The sequence below is a fragment of the Artemia sp. Qi Xiang Cuo genome, chromosome 20 (assembly GCF_049724085.1).
Source record: "Artemia sp. Qi Xiang Cuo chromosome 20, ASM4972408v1, whole genome shotgun sequence".
In the NCBI taxonomy this organism is placed as follows: Eukaryota; Metazoa; Arthropoda; class Branchiopoda; order Anostraca; family Artemiidae; genus Artemia; species Artemia sp. Qi Xiang Cuo.
Genome location: NC_142813.1, coordinates 55417407 through 55437192, shown reverse-complemented (window position 1 = coordinate 55437192; position 19786 = coordinate 55417407). Strand labels below are relative to the sequence as shown.

Sequence of the window (19786 nt, the reverse complement as noted above, 5' to 3'; positions counted from 1 at the left end):
TCAGGACTTCATTGGCAAACAGTACTGACGCGCGAACTGCACTTCATTAGGCAAACGATACCTCAGTCACTTTGGCTCCCATGATGAATGCCTTCGACACCCTGCAAAATGCGTCGCCTACTTCTGCTTTCTGGCTGTAGTTCTTGGAAATACTCGAAATAGCGATGCAATTCATTCATAATGAACGAGAATGTGACTGGGAGTCTCATTTGACAGCTACTGCTCGGATGCTCCCATACTTGGTGGCGGCTGACCATCCTCAATATACAAGATGTCTCATACAGTACCTATAAGATGTGTGAAGTTTACCACAAAGTTTTCCTGATGTACGCAGGAAATTAATGAAAGTTACTTCGCAGTAAAGAGAACGCACACCAGGTTCACAGCCACCTGGTCTAATCAGATTCTGGAATGTAAAGTGAACAAGGATGCAAAGACTAAGGCCGGAATAATAGGAGAACAAATGCATGAGAGACATACTGAAGCTTGGATTCTTACCTTACCGATTTCCACTGCCATCAGCAAAGGTTTTTTGCAAGTAGTCAACGTATCCATAGTGACATTGAAACATCCCGAAGACAATCAGTCGACGACGACGCAATTAAAACTTTCGCGAGATAGAGTTCGAGGCATTTTCACTACATTTGGCAATCCGTTCAGCAGAGTGGACTTTGACCTAGTGAATATTGTGACGTCAGACGTTGTGAAGGATGAGAAGATTGTTTCGGATATTACCAGTGTAGCCACAAAAGGAAAAAAGGTGTTTGAGGACTTTCTGTGCAACAGGAAAGAAGATGTGAAAAAGGCTGCACTCCAAACTTTTCCTTCAAAGCGTGGAACTCAGAAAGTGAACGGTGTCCCTAGAACCGATCTCCAGAGCTCTGAAATAACAGCCTTGAAAAGGGTCACTACTGGTCAGTTGAGCTACGGCGAAGAAAAGGAGAAAGCAGTTGCAAAGATCCTCACAAAAGAGATTCTTTCTTTCTCTCCATCCTTTTTTGAGCATCTTCCGCAACAATCAAACAAGACATCCTTTGGCCGGAAAATGAGGACGGGGAACAAAGCTCTGCTCTTGAAGTGGCTAAGAAAAAACGGAGGACTTGCAGCTTGGCCGGCGACTTTGAAATCCAAAGAAAGAACATCAGCTACAGTACACATCATTGACCCAATCATAGGCAGCGTGCTAGCGCTGCCTAAGTAAAGAACGATGTGGGCACAATGTGTTTTTTTTCCTCTTTTTCAGTCGGGGACTTCGTATCGAAGGAGTTGTTGTAGAAACTTCAAAAATGGCCCATTCGATTGGAAATTGAATTGGTTAGTGCCTTTTTTAATAGTAAAAAATGATTTGAGGGCAACTAGCCCCCCCCCCACGCCCATCATTCCCCCAAACATATCCAATAAAAATTTGAGATAGCCATTTTGTTCAGCGTAGTTGATTTCCAGATAAAAAATATGTTTTGAGGAGGACACTCCCTCACAATCATCGGGGCAAGGCTTTTAAGTTATGCCCTGAGGGTATTTAAGAACGATTTTGGCATAGCGTACTATGTATTATTAAATCCTTTAGAGAAGCGCATTTCATATAGAAGGGGTCGTCGTAAAAACTTCAAAAGGGGCTCATTCGATTGGAAATTGAGAGTTCTAGTGCACTTTTTAATAGTCGAAAGTGATTGGAGGGCAACTAGCCCCCCACGCCCATCATTCCCCCAAACACATCCAATCAAAATTTTGAGATAGCCATTTTGTTCAGCGTAGTCGATCTCCAGATAGAAAAAATATTTTTGAGGAGGACACTCCCCCACAACCCCCAGGGTAAAGGTTTTAAGAAATATCCTGGGGGCATATAAGGTTTTATAGAAGACGTTGTCGTAGAAACTTCAAAACAGGGTCATTTGATTGGAAATTCGAAGGGCTAGTTACCTTTTTAATATTCGAAAGTGATTGGAGGACAACTAGCCCTCCCCCCGAGCCCATCACTCTCCCAAACACATCCAATCAAAATTTTAAGATATCCAGTTTGTTCAGCTTAGTTGATTTCCAGATAGAAAATATGTTTTTCAGGAGGACATTCCCCAACAACCCTCAGGGTAAGGGTTTTAAGTTATGCCCTAGGGGCATATAAGGTTTTTATTCAAATGAGGCGTCGTCACAGAAACTTCAAAAAAGACTCGTTCGATTGAAATTTCAAAGGCCTAGTGCCCTTTTTAATGATCGAAAGTGATTGGAGGGCAACTAGCCCCCCCCGCACGCCCATCACTTCCCCAAAAATATGTAATCAAAATTTTGTGATAGCCATTTTGTTCAGCATAGTTGATTTTCAGATTGAAAATATGTTTTTAGGGGAACACTCCTCCACAACCCTCAGGGTAAGGGTTTTGAGTTATGCCCTGAGGGCATATAAGCTGCGTCCACGTGAAACCTGGTCATTCGCAAATACGGGTAAAAAGAAGCTTCTTTAAATGCCCCTTCTCATTTGGATGACTATCCACTGGAAGTATTTTCGGTACACAGCATGTTTTCAGAGAAATTTATGAAACAATAATCTCTCGGTATTGAGTATGACTTTGTTTAGATTAGTTTTATTTTTTTAAACCAACGAATGCTATACTGATTTTGCAATTATTTATTATCACTTTCAAAATTTAGTTTTCTTTTTCAGTTAATCGGTGTGGTATTACTTTCTCTCGTTACTTTCTCGTTAACTACTTTCTCGTTAACTTTCGCTTTGGATTTTGGAGGATGGGTTGACGACACAGACTTGGAGAGATTTAAGCTATTTGATGAACAAGTATATTGTTCAGATTTTGTTGACAGAGTTTACGTCGGTGTACTGACTATAATGGGTATGACACTTGCCCCTGCAATTTGTTTGGTAAGGTGTTGCCTTATCAAAAATAATCATGGAAGAACAGAAAAAATAGTAAGTATACCTTACTTCGTGCCTTTCATCGAATTGTTTAAATGCAATAAAAACAGGCCTTTTAAGTATCTTTTTCGGGATTTAATTTTTGTAAATGTTCTTGTGTTTTTTGAAGAATTTGAGACTAAGCTGAACCCACATAAAACTGAATGGACCTTTATTTTCATCCTGTGTATTTCCTCCCCATTTGTGTTAAGACCTTTTTTGTCCTCATAGTAATTGCACAAATGAGTTATATTCAAATCATAATTTGCTGGGTCGATACGATCATTCTTTGGAATAGTTAGGAATGAAGCTAAAAAAAATCAGAGAGCAAACTAAGTCAGAGAGCAATATATGCAATGGTTTGATCATCTAATAATCGTGTTTAAATATGCTTCATGGTCTAAGCCCAGAGACTGTGAAATTACAAACAGGAAAAACCTATTGTTTTTTAAAAATTGGAATAGTAAGAGACAATCCTGGTGTGATAATTAATTTTTCAACATAATCTGAAGAAACTAATTAGTTAATTTAACAAAACATGGGTTACTAAGGGCAAGACTTCATTCTTTGCTAAGAAATCATCTATATAATGATTTATTTTATTACTTCCGTTACTATAGGCCACAGTTCATTCCTTAATGTAAATTCCAGTGCCAAGCTATCTGTGGAAAAGAAAAAAAGAAAAAAAATACCGTTTAGGCAGAATACTGTAGCAGTTGCCACTTTTTCTTATTTTCAAGCCAATATATTTCCCTTGCTGTTCAAGCCAAGAGACAGAAAGTATCCTATATAAGGGTTTCAGACATGGCGGTTATAATGGTGTACTTTTTGTTTTGATCTGGCTCTATTTTTAGGAGTTTTGGGTTATTATATTTCTTTACATTGGACGTAAACGTCTCTTACTAGATTGCTAGCTACCGCTGCAACCCGGATGATCACAAACTAGAAAAAACCTATGGCTTTTTTCTTTGGAATAGTAAGAGATGATTCTAAAAAAATCAGGCAGCTAACAAAGTTCATAATTTGTCTTTATCATAAATTTTATTAATCAGATATTTTAATATCATGCATAAACTAGTGGTTGGAATAGCTGACTCGAACACAGTTGGCTCGAGTTTGATTCCCGGTAGGGTAAATATGAGGATTCCTCTTATTACTTCAGTTACTAGGGGCTACAGTTCGTGTCTTAATGTAATTTCTTTTGGCCAAAAAATACCAAATTATACATTTTTGCAGATAAGAGCTTGGAACCTCTACAACAAGGTTCTCTGCTATGCTGAAACTGATGGTGTGATTTTCATTGAGATTATATGACTTTTGAGGGGTTTTCTTCTTTTTTTTGAAAACAGGGCAAATTTTTCCAGGCTCATAAATTTTTATGATTAAGACTAAACTTGATAAAACTTCCGTTTTTTAGACTTTCGGTTACTATTGAAACGAGTGGCTCTCAGTGTACAGATTGTTACCACGAACTGTTTGAAACGATCGGGAACTGCCAAAGCACCGCCACTAGTAGCTTTTTTTGGGCAATAAGAGCCATCAGTAAATTCCTAAAGTTGCGAGTTTTTTATGCTTTTGGATACACAACATTTTTATCTAGGTCACTTATTTCAAAGGGCTTTTTCTTGACAGTTCAAGTTTTAAAATGTTTACACCAGATTCGTCATGTAATCGGGCGGAAATACATTTAGCCATTGCTGGTACTGACGGGCTTCAATTTCCAAAGCTCAAGTTACGAGTTTTTCTTCTTTTTGGATTCACAAAATTATTATCTGGGTCACTTATTTCTTCAAAAGACCTTTTTCCATTTTATATATGAAGGCATTTTTCCGCTTGTAGATCTTCCATCAATATCCATCAATAGCTTTAATTTCAGCTTTAAATTAGCCCAATAGATTACTAAATGGTGATCTTTACTTTCAAAATCAATAATGGCATTGCTATATACCCTAGTATTTTGTATCGATCCTGCCAGTCATCTGTTTATAATAACATAATCAGTAAATTTAGCTATGAAACCTACATTTAAATACCATATTAACTTGTGGGCTATTTTATGACCAAATATTGTACTAGTTTTAATTAGATTGTTCTACGTACAAACTTGCAGCAGTCTGTAATCATCACACTTCTCTTTTCCTACGCAAAATTAACCTAGGCTAAGATACCATTTATCCCTATTCTTCCCAACCTGAGCATTAAAGTCGTTTCATAAACATACGATATTTCATCTTTGCACCCTGTCTATTTGTTCCAGTGGCTTTGGCGTAAGGAAAAGCAATGATCCCAGAACCAGGGTAGGACAGAGAAACATATTTTTATAGCCTACATTGGACGCTTAAGCTGGAATAGAGCTGAACAGGAAGAAAACATTGATCAGAACCAAGTGCAAGTACTATCATTTACTAGGCTGTTGTTTTCCCGATGGGTGCCACTCCTCAGGGTTACCTTGCAAAACTTTTAGCGCTCTTTTGATCATGTAATATAATGAAAGTTCTACCCTGATGCCAATATGAGAACATGCAGGTGGGATTTCCCTGTCGGGGATAGGGAGAGAGAAATAAACATACGACAGAGCCTAGATCCCAGACAATCTCTCAACATCGGAAAAACTCGGAGAAAACTTACCCGTACTCATGCATGGATTGGGCAAAAGAATTCTCCCTTTTTATTCTTCTTCTAAAAATGTTCGACAATACTTTTTATAGCCTTAAGATTAACTCATTGACCATTTATGAAATTAATTAGAAAAAACTTTCCACAAAATAAGTTTTTCAAAGAAAAGTAAAGAACTCCATTAAGCAAAAAATGAGGAAAACTAAAATCAAATAATCTACCAAGCGTGAAACCACAACAAATCAGCATTGATAAATAAATGAAACCCAAAACGAACAGGAATTACAATCATTAACCGAGTCAAACTCAAAACGAGCAGAAATTAACATAAGTTGGGAGCAAAACCCCTATGCCTTCCCAAGCCCAGAATAAAGTTTGCACTTTAATGAAAAAATATAAATGTTTTTACTTTTATAACTAATAAATTAAATAATATTAACATTTTGATTACTAAATATCAGTATTTGTATATTAAACTGACAATGCACATTCATTTGTATTTTTTCAGTAGAGTGCAAATTTGGTTCTTCCCTTGGGGAGACCCTGAGGGTTGTGGGTGAGTGTCCTCCTTAAAAATATGCTTTCTATATGAAAATCAACTACCCAGAACAAAATGGCTATCTAAAAATTTTTATTGGATATAGTTGGGGGAATGATGGTTGTGTGGGGGGGGGGGGCTAGTTGCCCTCCAATCATTTTTGACTATTAAAAAGGCCAATAGCCCTTTGAATTTCCAGTTTAATGAGCTTTTATTGAAGTTTCTACGACAACGCCTTCTTTAAAAAACCTTATATACCCCCAGGGCATAACTTAAAACCCTTGCCCTGAGGAATATGGGGGAGTGTCCTCCTCAAAAACATATTTTCCAACTGGAAATCAACTAGGCTGAAAAAAATGGCTATCTCAAAATTTTGATTGGATGTGTTTGGGGACTGAAGGGCGTGGGGGGGGGGGCGGCTAGTTGCACCCAAATCACTTTCGACTATTAAATTGAGTACTAGCCCTTTGAATTTCTAATCTAATGAGCATGTTTTGAGGTTTCTACGACAATGCCTTCTATAAAAACCTTATATGCCCCCAGGGCATAACTTAAAACCTTTGCTCTGACGATTGTGGGGAAGTGTCCTCCTCAAAAACAAATTTTCTACCTGGAAGTCAATGACGCTGAACATAGTGGCTATCTCAAAATTTTGATTGGATGTGTTTGGGGGAATAATGGGCGTGGAGAGGGGGCTAGTTGCCCTCCGATCACTTTTGCCAATTAAAAAGGGTACTAGCGCTATGAATTACCAATCGAATGAGCCTGTTTTGAAGTTTTTACTACAAAGCCTTCTATAAAAACCTCTTACCCCCCCAGGGCATAACCTAAAACCCTTGCTCTGAGTGTCCTGGGGGAGTGTCCTCCTTAAAAACCTATTATCTATCTCGAAATCAACTACGCTGAACGAAGTGGCTATCTAAAAAATTTTATTGGATGTATTTGGGGGTTACTCCCCCAACAACCCACGGGGGAAGGTTTTTAAGTTATGTGCCCTCAGGACATAACTTAAAACCCTTGCCCCGTGGGTTGTGGGGGAGAATCCTCCTCAAAAAGATATTTTCTATCTGGAAATCAACTACGCTGAACAAAATGGCTATCTCAAAATTATTGATTGGACGTATTTGGGGAAATGATGGGCGTGGGGGGGGGGGGGCTAGTTGCCCTCAAATCACTTTCGACTATCAAAAAGGGTACTAGCCACTCCAATTTCCAATCGAATGAGCCCTTTTTGAAGTTTCTATGACGACTTCTTCGATACGAAGTCCCCGGATATGGAGAAAAAAAGACACATTGTGCCCACATCGTTCTTTACTTAGGCAGCGCTAGCGCGCTGCCTATGATAATCTTAGATGTCTATCTGCATTTTTTATCTTACTGACCAAAAGAATAGCCTATTCTTGAAATTACATTTTCTTATCTCCTTTCTAAACACGTGTAAACTGTACTAATTTGTGATACATAACAAGTTATACTTAAAACATTTAATAATATGTGGTTTTATGGTGTAACGGACATGACACTGGGTCTAAGACAACTGTAGTGAAAAAAGTTTCGTTATTAATACCTAATTCAGTAATACTAACTTAATGCTAGTCTTAATAGTAAAATGTAATTTTTTCAAACTGCTCGAAAATAACCTGAGCTTAACTCTGACGTCATTGGCATCTTTATGAACTAAAAACGTCAAATGCAAACAACTGTTGTTTTGTTCATCTTGAAGACACCGTGTTACTTGTTAATTCCCATAAGATCACGTGTCGAATAGCAAGAATCTATCAAAAAACAAAACTAATTTCCAAGTTGTCAGGTATATTTATTGTCTTAATTAAATTTTTTAAATTATTAAAATATATTAAACTCTAGCAAAAAAAAATATTGTCATTTATACCAAATGCAGTAATACTAACTTATTGCTAGTCTTAATAGTAAAATGTAATTTTTTCAAACTGCTCGAAAATAACTTCAGCTTAACTTTGACGTGATTTGCATCTTTACACACTAAAAACGTCAAATGCAAACAACTGTTGTTTTGTTCATCTTGAACCCACCGGGTTACTTGTTAATACCCATAAAATCACGTGGCGAATAGTAAGAACCCATCAAAAAACAAAACTAATTTCCAAGTTTTCAGGTATATTTATGATTTTAATTAAAATTCTAAAATTATTGCTCAGATACCATATACATTTTTGCAGTTACCATAATCAATTTAGCGGTACATGAAATACAATTATTTTATATATTTTTTTCTGGATTTAAACTAGTTTAGATTCATCAGTCAGATTTATTCTTAAGACTCTACTGACTAAGCTATGTATTCTAAATCTCCCTTTATATTATAATTACTATAGGCTAGAGTTCGTCCTTTACTATAAAAAATATATAAAAGATGGAATTTTTTGGTCTGAAAATACTTAGTCAATCCCACATTGGGCAGTTAGAACCTAACCAAAAATAAAACTAATTTTAACATTTTAAGGCATTTTTCTAGCTTGTATTTTTCTAGCTTGTAATTCTTTATTATAATGGTTTAAGTCAATTTTCTTGATTTTCAAGCCAAAATATTTCCCTTGCTGTTCAAGCCAAGTGACAGAAAGTTTCCTATACAGGGTTTCAGACATGGCGGTTCTATTGGTGTACTTTTTGTTTTGATCTGACCTTTTTCTTAGGAGTTATGGGTTTTTATATATATTAACATTGGACGTGATCTTCTCTTACTAGGTTGCTAGCTACCTATGCAACCCAGAAAAAAAATATCCCGTTTAGGCAGAATGTTGTAGTAGCTGCCACTTTTCTTGATGTTCAAGCCAATATATATCCCTTGCTGTTCAAGCCAAGGGAAAGAAAGTTTCCTATATAGGGGTCTCGAAAAAGGCAGTTCTTATGGTGCACTTTTTATTCTGATCTGACTCCTTTTTTAGGAGGTAGGGATTTTTGTATTTCTTAACATTGGACTTGATCGTCTCTTACTAGGTTGTTATCTACCGCTGCAACCCGGATCAAGCAATCAATTAGCTAACTAGGTCCAATGTATGTAGTGGTATGTTATTCCAATGATCGTCTTTTAATGTAATTCGTGATCCCGATAAAACATGCGTAAAATGTTTCTCAATTTACAAAGATCAGCATGCATTTTTGCCATCTTCTTGTATTTCTGAATGTAATTTTTCCCTTTGTCCTTATGCGTTCTTCGGTACAACCTCGCAGAGAATTTAATTTTTTCATTATAGATTTTGTCACCCCAGTAGCGCTCCTTGATCTTTTGTTTGGCTGTCTCAATTTTTACTTCTCGATACACCTGGACGGTTGAATACCTTTGCTTTTGGTTTTTCTTATATTTGATGCGGTAATCTTCATCATTGTGATAACTCTCCTTGAACTTTTGTTTGGCTGTCTCAATTTTTGCATGTCTATAATCTTCATCATGGTGATAACACATCTTGCTGTTTTGTTTTGCTCTCTCAATTATTACTTCTCTATACGCCTGGTCGGTTGAATACCTTTGTTTTGCTCTCTCAATTATTACTTCTTGATACGCCTGGTCGGTTGAATACCTTTGCTTTTTTCTTTTCAAGATACTATCTCTGTTGTTTGTGTAGTACTGTTTTTTCAACTTGCGTATAGCTTGCTTCGATCTAACCATTATCCGGGTTTCTAATCAAGAATGAGAGAATTTACATCTTTGTCGTTCTTAAGTAGTAATTATGAAGTCACGGCGTAATGATTTTATTGACGTCATGGCGCAATGATATTATTTCATGACGTCATCAGAAACAACAATATAATTTCGTGTTTTTCTATTCACGTCATAGCTCTAATATAAAACTACGATGACATTCATTATTTATCTAGTAGGGTTTCAGACAAGGTAATTCTAATGATGTACTTTTGTTTTGATCTTACTCTATTTTTAGGAGTTTTGTTATATTTTTTAGCAATGGACTGATCGTCTCTTACTAGGTTGCTAGCTACTGCTGCAACCCAAATTCACATATATATTTATTTATGAGAGGCAGCCTGGCCGAGTGGTCCAAGGCACTGGTGTTAGCCACCAGTCTCTTCGGAGGCGTGAGTTCAAATCTTACCGCTGGTATGCGATTATGTTTGAAAGACTGCAGTGTGAAAAGACATCGAAAACGCAGTTTTTGGTGGAAAAATTTATTCTCTTTTAGAAATAATTTATTTTAGTTACAAAAGATTTTTAACCTAATTAATTTCCTTTAAAATGAGCTATTGAACAACTATCTACGATGTTCCAGTGCCAAGCTATGTCTGGATACAAAAAAAGAAAAGAGAAAAAAATATCCTGTTTGGGGAGAATAACGTGGTTAAAGTAAATTTTCTTGATTTTCAAGCCAATATATTTCCCTTGCTTTTCAAGCCATGGGACAGAAAGTTTTCTATACAGGGGCTTCGGACAAGGCAGTTCTAATGGTGTACGTTTTGTTTTAATCTGACTCCTTTGTTAGGAACTATGGGTTTTTATATTTTTTAACATTGGACGTGATCGTCTCTTACTAGGTTGCTTGCTACCGCTGCAACCCGGATTAACATTGGACGTGATCGTCTCTTACTAGGTTGCTAGCTACCGCTGCAACCCGGATCATACAGAAGACTTTATATCATTCTCCATCATTTCTCTAGAAATAGAAATATATAATTACAAGCATACAAGCATATAAAAAGTCATTTGTAAAGCATAGCATATATTAAATATGTAACCTAACCTAGGTACCTTTTTCTCCCCCTAAACCCCCCAAAAAGAACAGTTTAAATATTGTCTACACATTGGAAACCACACTAAGCATTAATTACTGCATAACAGTGTCTTTAATTAACCCATACAAAATGGGTTTTCTGTTGTATCTCCAATTTGACATATATAAAAGAGTGCATTTAACATAAAAATACCAAGTTATCTGTAGGACTTGTTCATGTTTGCTATATAATGGCCGAGTGGTCTAAAGCACTGGTGTTAGCCACAAGTCTCTTCGGAGGCGTGGGTTCAAATCTTACCGCTGGTATACGATTATGTTTGAAAGACTGCAGTGTGAAAAGACATCAAAAATGCAGTTTTTGGTGGAAAAATTTATTCTCTTTTAGAAATAGTTTATTTCAGTTACTTTAGATTTTTAACCCAATTAATTTCCTTTAAAATGAGCTATTGAACAACCCTCTACGATGTTCCAGTGCCAAGCTATCTGTGGAAAAGAAAGAAAAGAGAAAAAAATATCCCGTTTAGGCAGAATGTTGTAGTAGCTGCCACTTTTCTTGATTTTCAAGCCAATATATTTCCCTTGCTGTTCAAGCTAAGGGACAGAACGTTTCCTATATAGGGGTTTTGGAAAAGGCAAGGCAGTTCTAATGGTGTAGTTTTTGTTTTGATCTGACTCCTCTGTTAGGAACTATGGGTTTTTATATTTCTTAACATTCGACGTGATCGTCTCTTACTAGGTTGCTAGCTACCGCTGCAACCCGGATTTTTTATTAGTAGAAATTTGGATTGCCCTATTTTGATATTTTTTTTGGTTATTCTTTCTTTTTTTCCACTCGCGTGAGACCATATTTTTTCAATGTTTAAAATTATTAAGTACACAATACCCCGTGTCGAGCTGCTAAAACCTAGCATAAAAAAAATAATTTTTAAATTTTCAGGTATTTCTCTTGTTTGAATTAAAAAATTAGTATTATTGGTTAGAAACCATAAATATTTTTGCATTTTACATAATAAGTTTAGCGATTCTGGACTGAAAACTAAAATAATTGCAATTATAAGACAATAATATGGAGGTACGTACTTTACGGGTTACAAACCAAAAAAAGTTTGGTTCCAGGATACAATAATAGCTTTGAACGTAGATGAAAAAAATTTTGGTTCCAGGAGACAAAAAGTAAAACTAATTATAAAATTCTCATGTATTTTTGTAGTTTAAATTAAGAAATTACTATTACTGGTTAGACATCATAATTATTTTTGCAGTTTACATAATAACTTTAGCGATTAAGCCAAAAAAGAAAATTTTGGTTCCAGCAGACAAAAAATAAAACTAATTCAAAAATTGTCAGGTATTGCTCTAGTTTGAATTAAAAAATTAGTATTATTGGTTAGACATAATAAATATTTTTGCAGTTTACATAATAACTTAAGAGATTCTGAACTCAAAACTAAAACAAAAAAAATTAATATTTCTCATTGGAAATATAAGACAACAATACAGAGATACGTAATTTACGAGTTAAGCCAAAAAATTTTGAACCAAGATGATATAAAATTAATGGCGTATAAAATGGTGTAGCGATTCAATTGAAGCAAAAGGAAAACCAAACTAATTTTTAAATTTTCAGGCTTTTTCTGGTTTGAATTAAAAAATGGAAATTATTGTTCAGACACCGTAAATATTTTTGCACTTTGCAGCTAAATAAAATTATATTTTTTTAAATTTTCAGGAATTATTCTAGTTTCAGTTGACAAATAAGATTTTTTTTCTTCAAGGAATCGAGCAGCTAACTAAGTCCAATATATACAATGGTATGTTCTTCGAATGATCTCTTTTAATTAGGTTCCTAGCTACCGCTGCAAACCGGAACTATTAAAAAATATTTTATCTTTAATTACAGAAGGAACTAGATGTAGCAAGTTTTACTATTGAGACGAGTCGCTCTTACTATACAACATATAGTTCATTATCACTAACTGTTTGCTTTGATGTATCTATTGGTGCCAAAATTTCGTTCTTTAGAGTTTCGGTTACTATTGAGACAATCAAAATTTTGTTCTTTAGAGTGTCGGTTACTATTGAGACAAGTAGCTATTATTGCTATAGATTTCATTACCATGAACTGTTTGATTGCTTCAAAATTCAAATATCTTTGAAAAGACTGCAGTATGAAAATACATCAAAAATGCAATTTTTTTGACAAAATTGATTGTACTTTAAAAAGTATTTTATTTTTAATTACAAAAGTGACTAGATGTTGCAATTTCCTTTAAAATGAGCTATTATACAGCTCTATATGATTTTCCAGTGCCCAGCTAGTTGAGGAAGAAAAAAAGGCGGAAAGAAAAAAATATCCCGTTTGTGGAGAATAACGTGGTTAAAGTCAATTTTCTTGATTTTCGAGCCAATATATTTTCTTTGTTATTCAAGCCAAAGGGCAGTAAGTTTCCTTTATAGGGGTTTCGGACTAGGCAGTTCTAATGGTGTACTTTTTGTTTTGATCTGACTCTTTTTTTGGGAGTTAGGGGTTTTTATATTTTTTAACATTGGACGTGATCGTCTCTTACTAGGTTGCTAGCTACCGCTGCAACCCGGATGAATTAAAAAATTAGCATTATTGGTTAGACATAATAAATATTTTTGCAATTTACATAATAACTTAAGAGATTCTGAACTCGAAACTAAAATAAAACAAAATTTGAACATTTCTCATTGAAAATATAGGACAACAATATAGAGACGTAATTTACGGGTTAAGCCAAAAAAATTCAAACTAAGATGATATAAAATTAATGGCGTAAAAAATGGTGTAGCGAGTCAATTGAAGCAAAAGGAATACCAAACTAATTTTTAAATTTTCAGGTTTTTTCTGGTTTGAATTAAAAAAATGGAAATTATTGTTCAGACACCGTAAATATTTTTGCACTTTGCAGTTAAATAATTTTTTTTTTTTTATTTTCAGGAATTACTCTAGTTTCAGTTGACAAATAAGATTTTTTTTCAAGGAATCGAGCAGTCCAATATATACAATGGTATGTTCTTCGAATGATCTCTTTTAATTAGGTTCCTAGCTACCGCTGCAAACCGGAACTGTTAAAAAATATTCTATCTTTAGTTACAGAAGGAACTAGATGTAGCAAGTTTTACTATTGAGACGAGTCGCTCTTACTATACAACATACAGTTCATTATCACGAACTGTTTGCTTTGATGTATCTATTGGTACCAAAATTTCGTTCTTTATAGTTTCGGTTACTTTTGAGACAAGTGTATCTATTGGTATAAAAATTTTGTTCTTTAGAGTTTCGGTTACTATTGACTTAAGTAGCTATTATTACTGTAGATTTCATTACCATGAACTTTTCGATTGTTTCAAAATTCAAATATCTTTGAAAAGACTGTAGTATGAAAATACATCAAAAATGCAATTTTTTTGACAAAATTGATTCTACTTTAAAAAGTATTTTATTTTTAATTACAAAAGTGACTAGATGTTGCAATTTCCTTTAAAATGAGCCATTATACAGCTCTCTATGATTTTCCAGTACCCAGCTAGTTGAGGAGGAAAAAAAAGCGGAAAGAAAAAAATATCCTGTTTGTGGAGAATAACGTGGTTAAAGTAAATTTTCTTGATTTTCATGCCAATATATTTTTATTGTTATTCAAGCCAAAGAGCGATAAGTTTTCATTATAGGTGTTTTGGACAAGGCGGTTTTAATGGTGTAATTTTTGTTTTGATATGACTCTTTTCTTAGGAGTTAGGGGTTTGTATATTTCTTAACATTGGACGTGATCGTCTCATACTAGGTTGCTAGCTACCGATGCAACCCGGATGTTCTTTACTAGGCTCCAGCTATATCCAGGGATCGATCCTTTATGTAAACATCCTTCCCCTCTGAAAATGGTTTTGAACAGGAAATAGGTGGTAAATTGAGAGGTGAATTTCAAACCTATGCAGGAGAGACAAACGATTATGATTTTGAAGGAAATATTATGCATTATCTATATGACAAGAGAATGAGTCGAAAAATCATGCAAGAGGTCTCACTAAAATACCATTATTATACCAGCAATCTCGATCTCAGTAAACCCTATGTCTGTGTAAGAGCTCATAAGAAAAAAGAAGGGGAGCATTTTTCACTGCAGAGAATACTGCAGATAAGAATTCAGGAAATTCTTGAACCTATCTTTATACCTCAAAGTTCGTGACAATCGGTACCTTGACAATCAGTATTGTTTCCAGATTCAAATAAAAAGCTGAATCCTACAGTAACAATTGAATCCTGATTATAACTTGTCAAGAGATAAACGTGTATAAATACTCTATTCACCTATTACGTCATATATGGTTATAACCTGTATACAATTATAATGTCATTCATGATGTAAACAGAGATACGAATAAAATGTCATTATAATGTCATATAGAGGTTTTGGACTAGGCTGCTCCAATAGTGTACTTCTTGTTTTGATCTGAATCTTTTTCAGGAGTTATGGGTTACTATAATTTTTACTAAGGGGCGTGATCGTCTCTTTCTAGGTTGCTAGCTACACTGCAACCCGGATAAAATGGCTAGCTACCGCTGCAACCCAGATTACAAACAGGAAAAAGCCCTCGGCTTTTTTTTATTTGGAATAGCAAGAGACGACCTTCAAAGAATCAGGCAGCCTAAATCCAAGCTGTGCCATGGTTTATTCTTTACCAGGTTTCAGCCATCTCTAAAGCCTTGATACCAATTAAACTTATATAATTCCCATCTATCCGGGTTGCAGCGGTAGCTAGCAACCTAGTAAGTTATTGACTAGACCCATCCTTCATAGAAGTCTAATGGTGTGCTTTAGAGTTCAATTACTACAGGCTATAGTTTGTTTTTTAATATATATGGGCTACAGATCGTTCTTTAATAATAAATTATTTACATCCTAGCTAAAATAATGAAGAAAAAAGACAAGTGATAAAAGTATCATATGTATCATATTGTTAATTTTACAACTTTGATTAATGACACCATAGTCCAAGTGATAAGCACTATCGGCCTTTAACCGAAAAGTTGTTGGTTCAAAGTCACCCGGTATCATTTTATTTAATTTGTAATTCAGCTATCAATAAAACCATATCATTACTATATCTTTAAATAGTAGAGACTTATTTAGTATAGGCAAGACTTCGTTCTTTATTATAACTAACGCTGCAACCCGGATACAGCTGCAACTCGGATGATAATGTCAGTTGCAACTGGGGTTCATTCTATGCTATATGATTACAAACAGGAAAAAGCCTATGGTTTTTTCTCTTTTGAAGTAGTAAGAGACGAACCTCAAACAATCAAGTAGCTAACTAAGTTCAGTGTATGCGATGGTTTTTTATTCTAATGATTGTCTTTTAATGTAACTTTATTATAATGTTCTTTCCCGTAATAATAATTGATAAACACCACATTTATGATGAGCTTTATCAGTCCTTTATGTAAACATCAAAAATGCAGTTTTTAGTGGAAAAATTTATTCTCTTTTAGAAATAATTTATTTTAGTTACAAAAGATTTTTAACCCAATTAATTTCCTTTAAAACGAGTAATTGAACAACTCTCTACGATGTTCCAGTGCCAAGCTATCTGTGGAAAAGAAAAAAAAAGAAAAAAGAAAGAAAAAAATATGCCGTTTAGGCAGAATGTTGTAGTAACCGCCACTTTTCTTGATTTTCAAGCCAATATATTTCCCTTGCTGTTCAAGCCAAATAACAGAAAGTTTACTATACAGGGGTTTCGGACAAGGCGGTTCTAATGGTGTACTTTTTGTTTTTGTTCTGACCTTTTTTTAGGAGTTATGGGTTTTTATATTTCTTAACATTGGACGTGATCGTCTCTTACTAGGTTGCTAGCTACCGCTGCAACCCGGATATGAAAAGACATCAAAAATGTAGTTTTTAATTGAAAAATTTATTCTCTCTTAGAAATAATTTATTTTAGTAACAAAAGATTTTTAACCCACTTATTTGAACAACTCTAAGATGTTCCAGTGCCAAGCTATCTGTTGAAAAGAAGAAAGAAAAAAAGAAAAAAAAAATATGCCGTTTAGGCAAAATGTTGTAGTATCTGCCACTTTTCTTGATTTTCAAGCCAATATATTTCCCTTGCTTTTCCAGCCAAATAACAGAAAGTTTACTATACAGGGGTTTCGGACAAGGCGGTTCTAATGGTGTATTTTTTGTTTTGATCTGACTCCTTTTTTAGGAGCTATGGGTTTTGATATTTCTTAACATTGGACGTGATCGTCTCTTACTAGGTTGCTAGCTACCGCTGCAATCCGGATTTTATTACTACGGGCGTGATTTTATCTTACTAGGTTGCTAGCTACCGCTGTGACCCGGATGATTACAAACGAGAAAAAGCCTACGGCTTTTTCTTCTTTGAATTATTAAGAGATAAATATCAAACAATCAAGTGGCTAAGTAAGTCCAATCTATGAAATGGTTTTTTATTCGAATGATCGTCTTTTAATTTAATTAGGTTGAAGAAGTCACGCAGTGAATCTTTTCGGGTGCAGTTCATTTCCATCATTGTAAGACTGCTGCTCCATCAAACATTCAAGTCCTTGGTGACGGATGGACTTATATGTAGGCAAGAGTTCGTTCTTTATTGTAACACTATACCGATGAAACTTGCATAATCCCCATTTATAATTAACCAGAACGATTTCTTATATAATTATTTAGTGTATTAACAAGTTTCTTATCATTTCTTATATGTACCTTATTTTTCATAAGTCTCTGATGGTACAATGGGAAGCATACCTGCTTGTCATATGGGTGAAAGGGGTTGGATTCCCATTTGTTGGGAAGTTTTAATAAATTGACTCTAAATATAACTGTACAAGCCTGTACTATAGTTAAGTTGCCTATACAAGCTAGTATAGGTAAGAGTTCCTTCTTTATTATATACTGCTGCAACCCAAATTCACATATATATATTTATTTATGAGAGGCAGCCTGGCCGAGTGGTACAAGGCACTGGTCTTAGCCACCAGTCTCTTTGGAGGCGTGGGTTCAAATATAACCGCTGGTATTATGTTTGAAAGACTGCAGTGTGAAAAGAAATCAAAAATGCAGTTTTTGGTTGAAAAATTTATTCTCTTTTAGAAATAATTTATTTTAGTTACTATAGATTTTTAACCCAATTAATTTCCTTTAAAATGAGCCGTTGGACAACTATCTTCGATGTTCCAGTGCCAAGCTATCTCTGGAAACAAAGAAAATCAATAAAAAATATCCCGTTTAGGCAGAATGTTGTAGTAGCTGCCACTTTTCTTGATTTTCAAGCCAATATATTTCCCTTGCTGTTCAAGCCAAGGGACAGAAATTTTACTATACAGGGGTTTCGAATAAGGCGGATTTCGAATAACCTGGATAATCTTTTCATTCAGACTAATAAAATACCTGAAAATTTAAAAATTAGTTTTATTTTTTGTTAGTTTATTACATAAAGGATCGATGTGGTTCATTATCCGGGTTGCAGCGGTAGCTAGCAATCTAGTAAGAGATGATCACGCCCCATAGGAAATACTAAAGTAACCCATAACCCCTGAAAAAAGAGTCAGATCAAAACAATAAGTACACCAAAGAGTACACTTCAGAGGCGTGGGTTGAAATCTTACCGCTGATATACGATTTTGATATATGTACAAAAATCAAATATCTTTGAAAAGACTGCAGTATGAAAAGACATCAAAAATGCATTTTTTAGTGGAAAAATTTATTCTCTTTTAGAAATAATTTATTTTAGTTACAAAATAACTTTATCCAATTAATTTCCTTTAAAATGAGCTATTGAACAACTCTTTACGATGTTTCAGTGCCAAGCTAACTGTGGAAAAGAAAGAAGAAAAAACAAAAACTAAAAAATATGCCGTTTAGGTAGAATGTTGTAGTAGCTGCCAATTTTCTTCATTTTCAAGCCAATTTATTTCCCTTGCTGTTCAAACCAAGGGACAGAAAGTTTCCTTTACAGGGGTTTTGGACAAGGTGGTTCTAATAGTGTCCTTTTTGTTTTGATGTGATTCTTTTTTTAGGAGTTATGGGTTTTTATATTTCTTAACATTGGACCGTCTCTTACTAGGTTGCTAGCTACCGCTGCTACCCAGATAAATTACTTTAGTTTTTACTATGGGGCGTGATCGTCTCTTACTAGGTTGCTAGCTACCGCTGCAACCCGGATACTGATGGAAATTACATAATCCCTATTTATGTTACAGTTAACATGGGCTAGGTGTCGTTCTTTATTGTACATTTTTTCTCATACCTTTTGCATTGTCATAATATAAATACTGTAATCTTAACTATAGTGAAGTTGCCTATGCAAGTTAGTATAGGGAAGAGTTCGATCTTTATTATTATACCGCTGCAACCTAGATATTCTTATTTCTGCTACTATGGGCTAAGGTTCGTTCTTTCATGTAAAACTAGCAAAACATTTTTTAAGTCTGATGAAGATTTAACTAATTTGTCAAAAGTAAGGTTGCAAGTCGACGATTTTGTTTTGGCCTTATTATAATTGGTATGGTGAAGTAATAATATGCATATGGCTCTTAAATCATGCTTCTTTGTGGTCCCATATGGTTTAGTGACTAGGATAGTTAACTTACACTTAACAGGCCCGGGTTCGATTCCCGGTGTGGGAAAATTTTTAACTCTATAATCTTCGAACATTTGAACCTTTTATAATTTATAATGATGTATAATATAAATACTGTAATCTTAACTATAGTGAAGTTGCCTATGCAAGTTAGTATAGGGAAGAGTTCGATCTTTATTATAATTGTTTTGATCTGACTCTATTTTTAGGAGTTTTGGGTTTTTATATTTCTTAGCATTGGACTGATCGTCTCTTACTAGGTTGCTAGGTACTGCTGCAACCCAAATTCACATATATATTTAATTATGAGAGGTAGCCTGGCCGAGAGGTCCAAGGCACTGGAGTTAGCCACCAGTCTCTTCGGAGGCGTGGGTTCAA

At 34.9% G+C, this 19786-nt stretch overlaps 1 protein-coding gene across 1 annotated transcript in view; it reads left to right on the top strand.

Moving 5' to 3' along the window:
• LOC148940383 (uncharacterized) overlaps positions 1–19786 on the top strand; it is a 124551-nt gene that overhangs the window by 52467 nt on the left and 52298 nt on the right. Inside the window, exon 2 of the mRNA XM_089106362.1 lies at positions 2660–2920. Coding sequence (XP_088962488.1) covers positions 2660–2920 — 261 coding nt within the window. The remainder of the gene's footprint in view (positions 1–2659; positions 2921–19786) is intronic.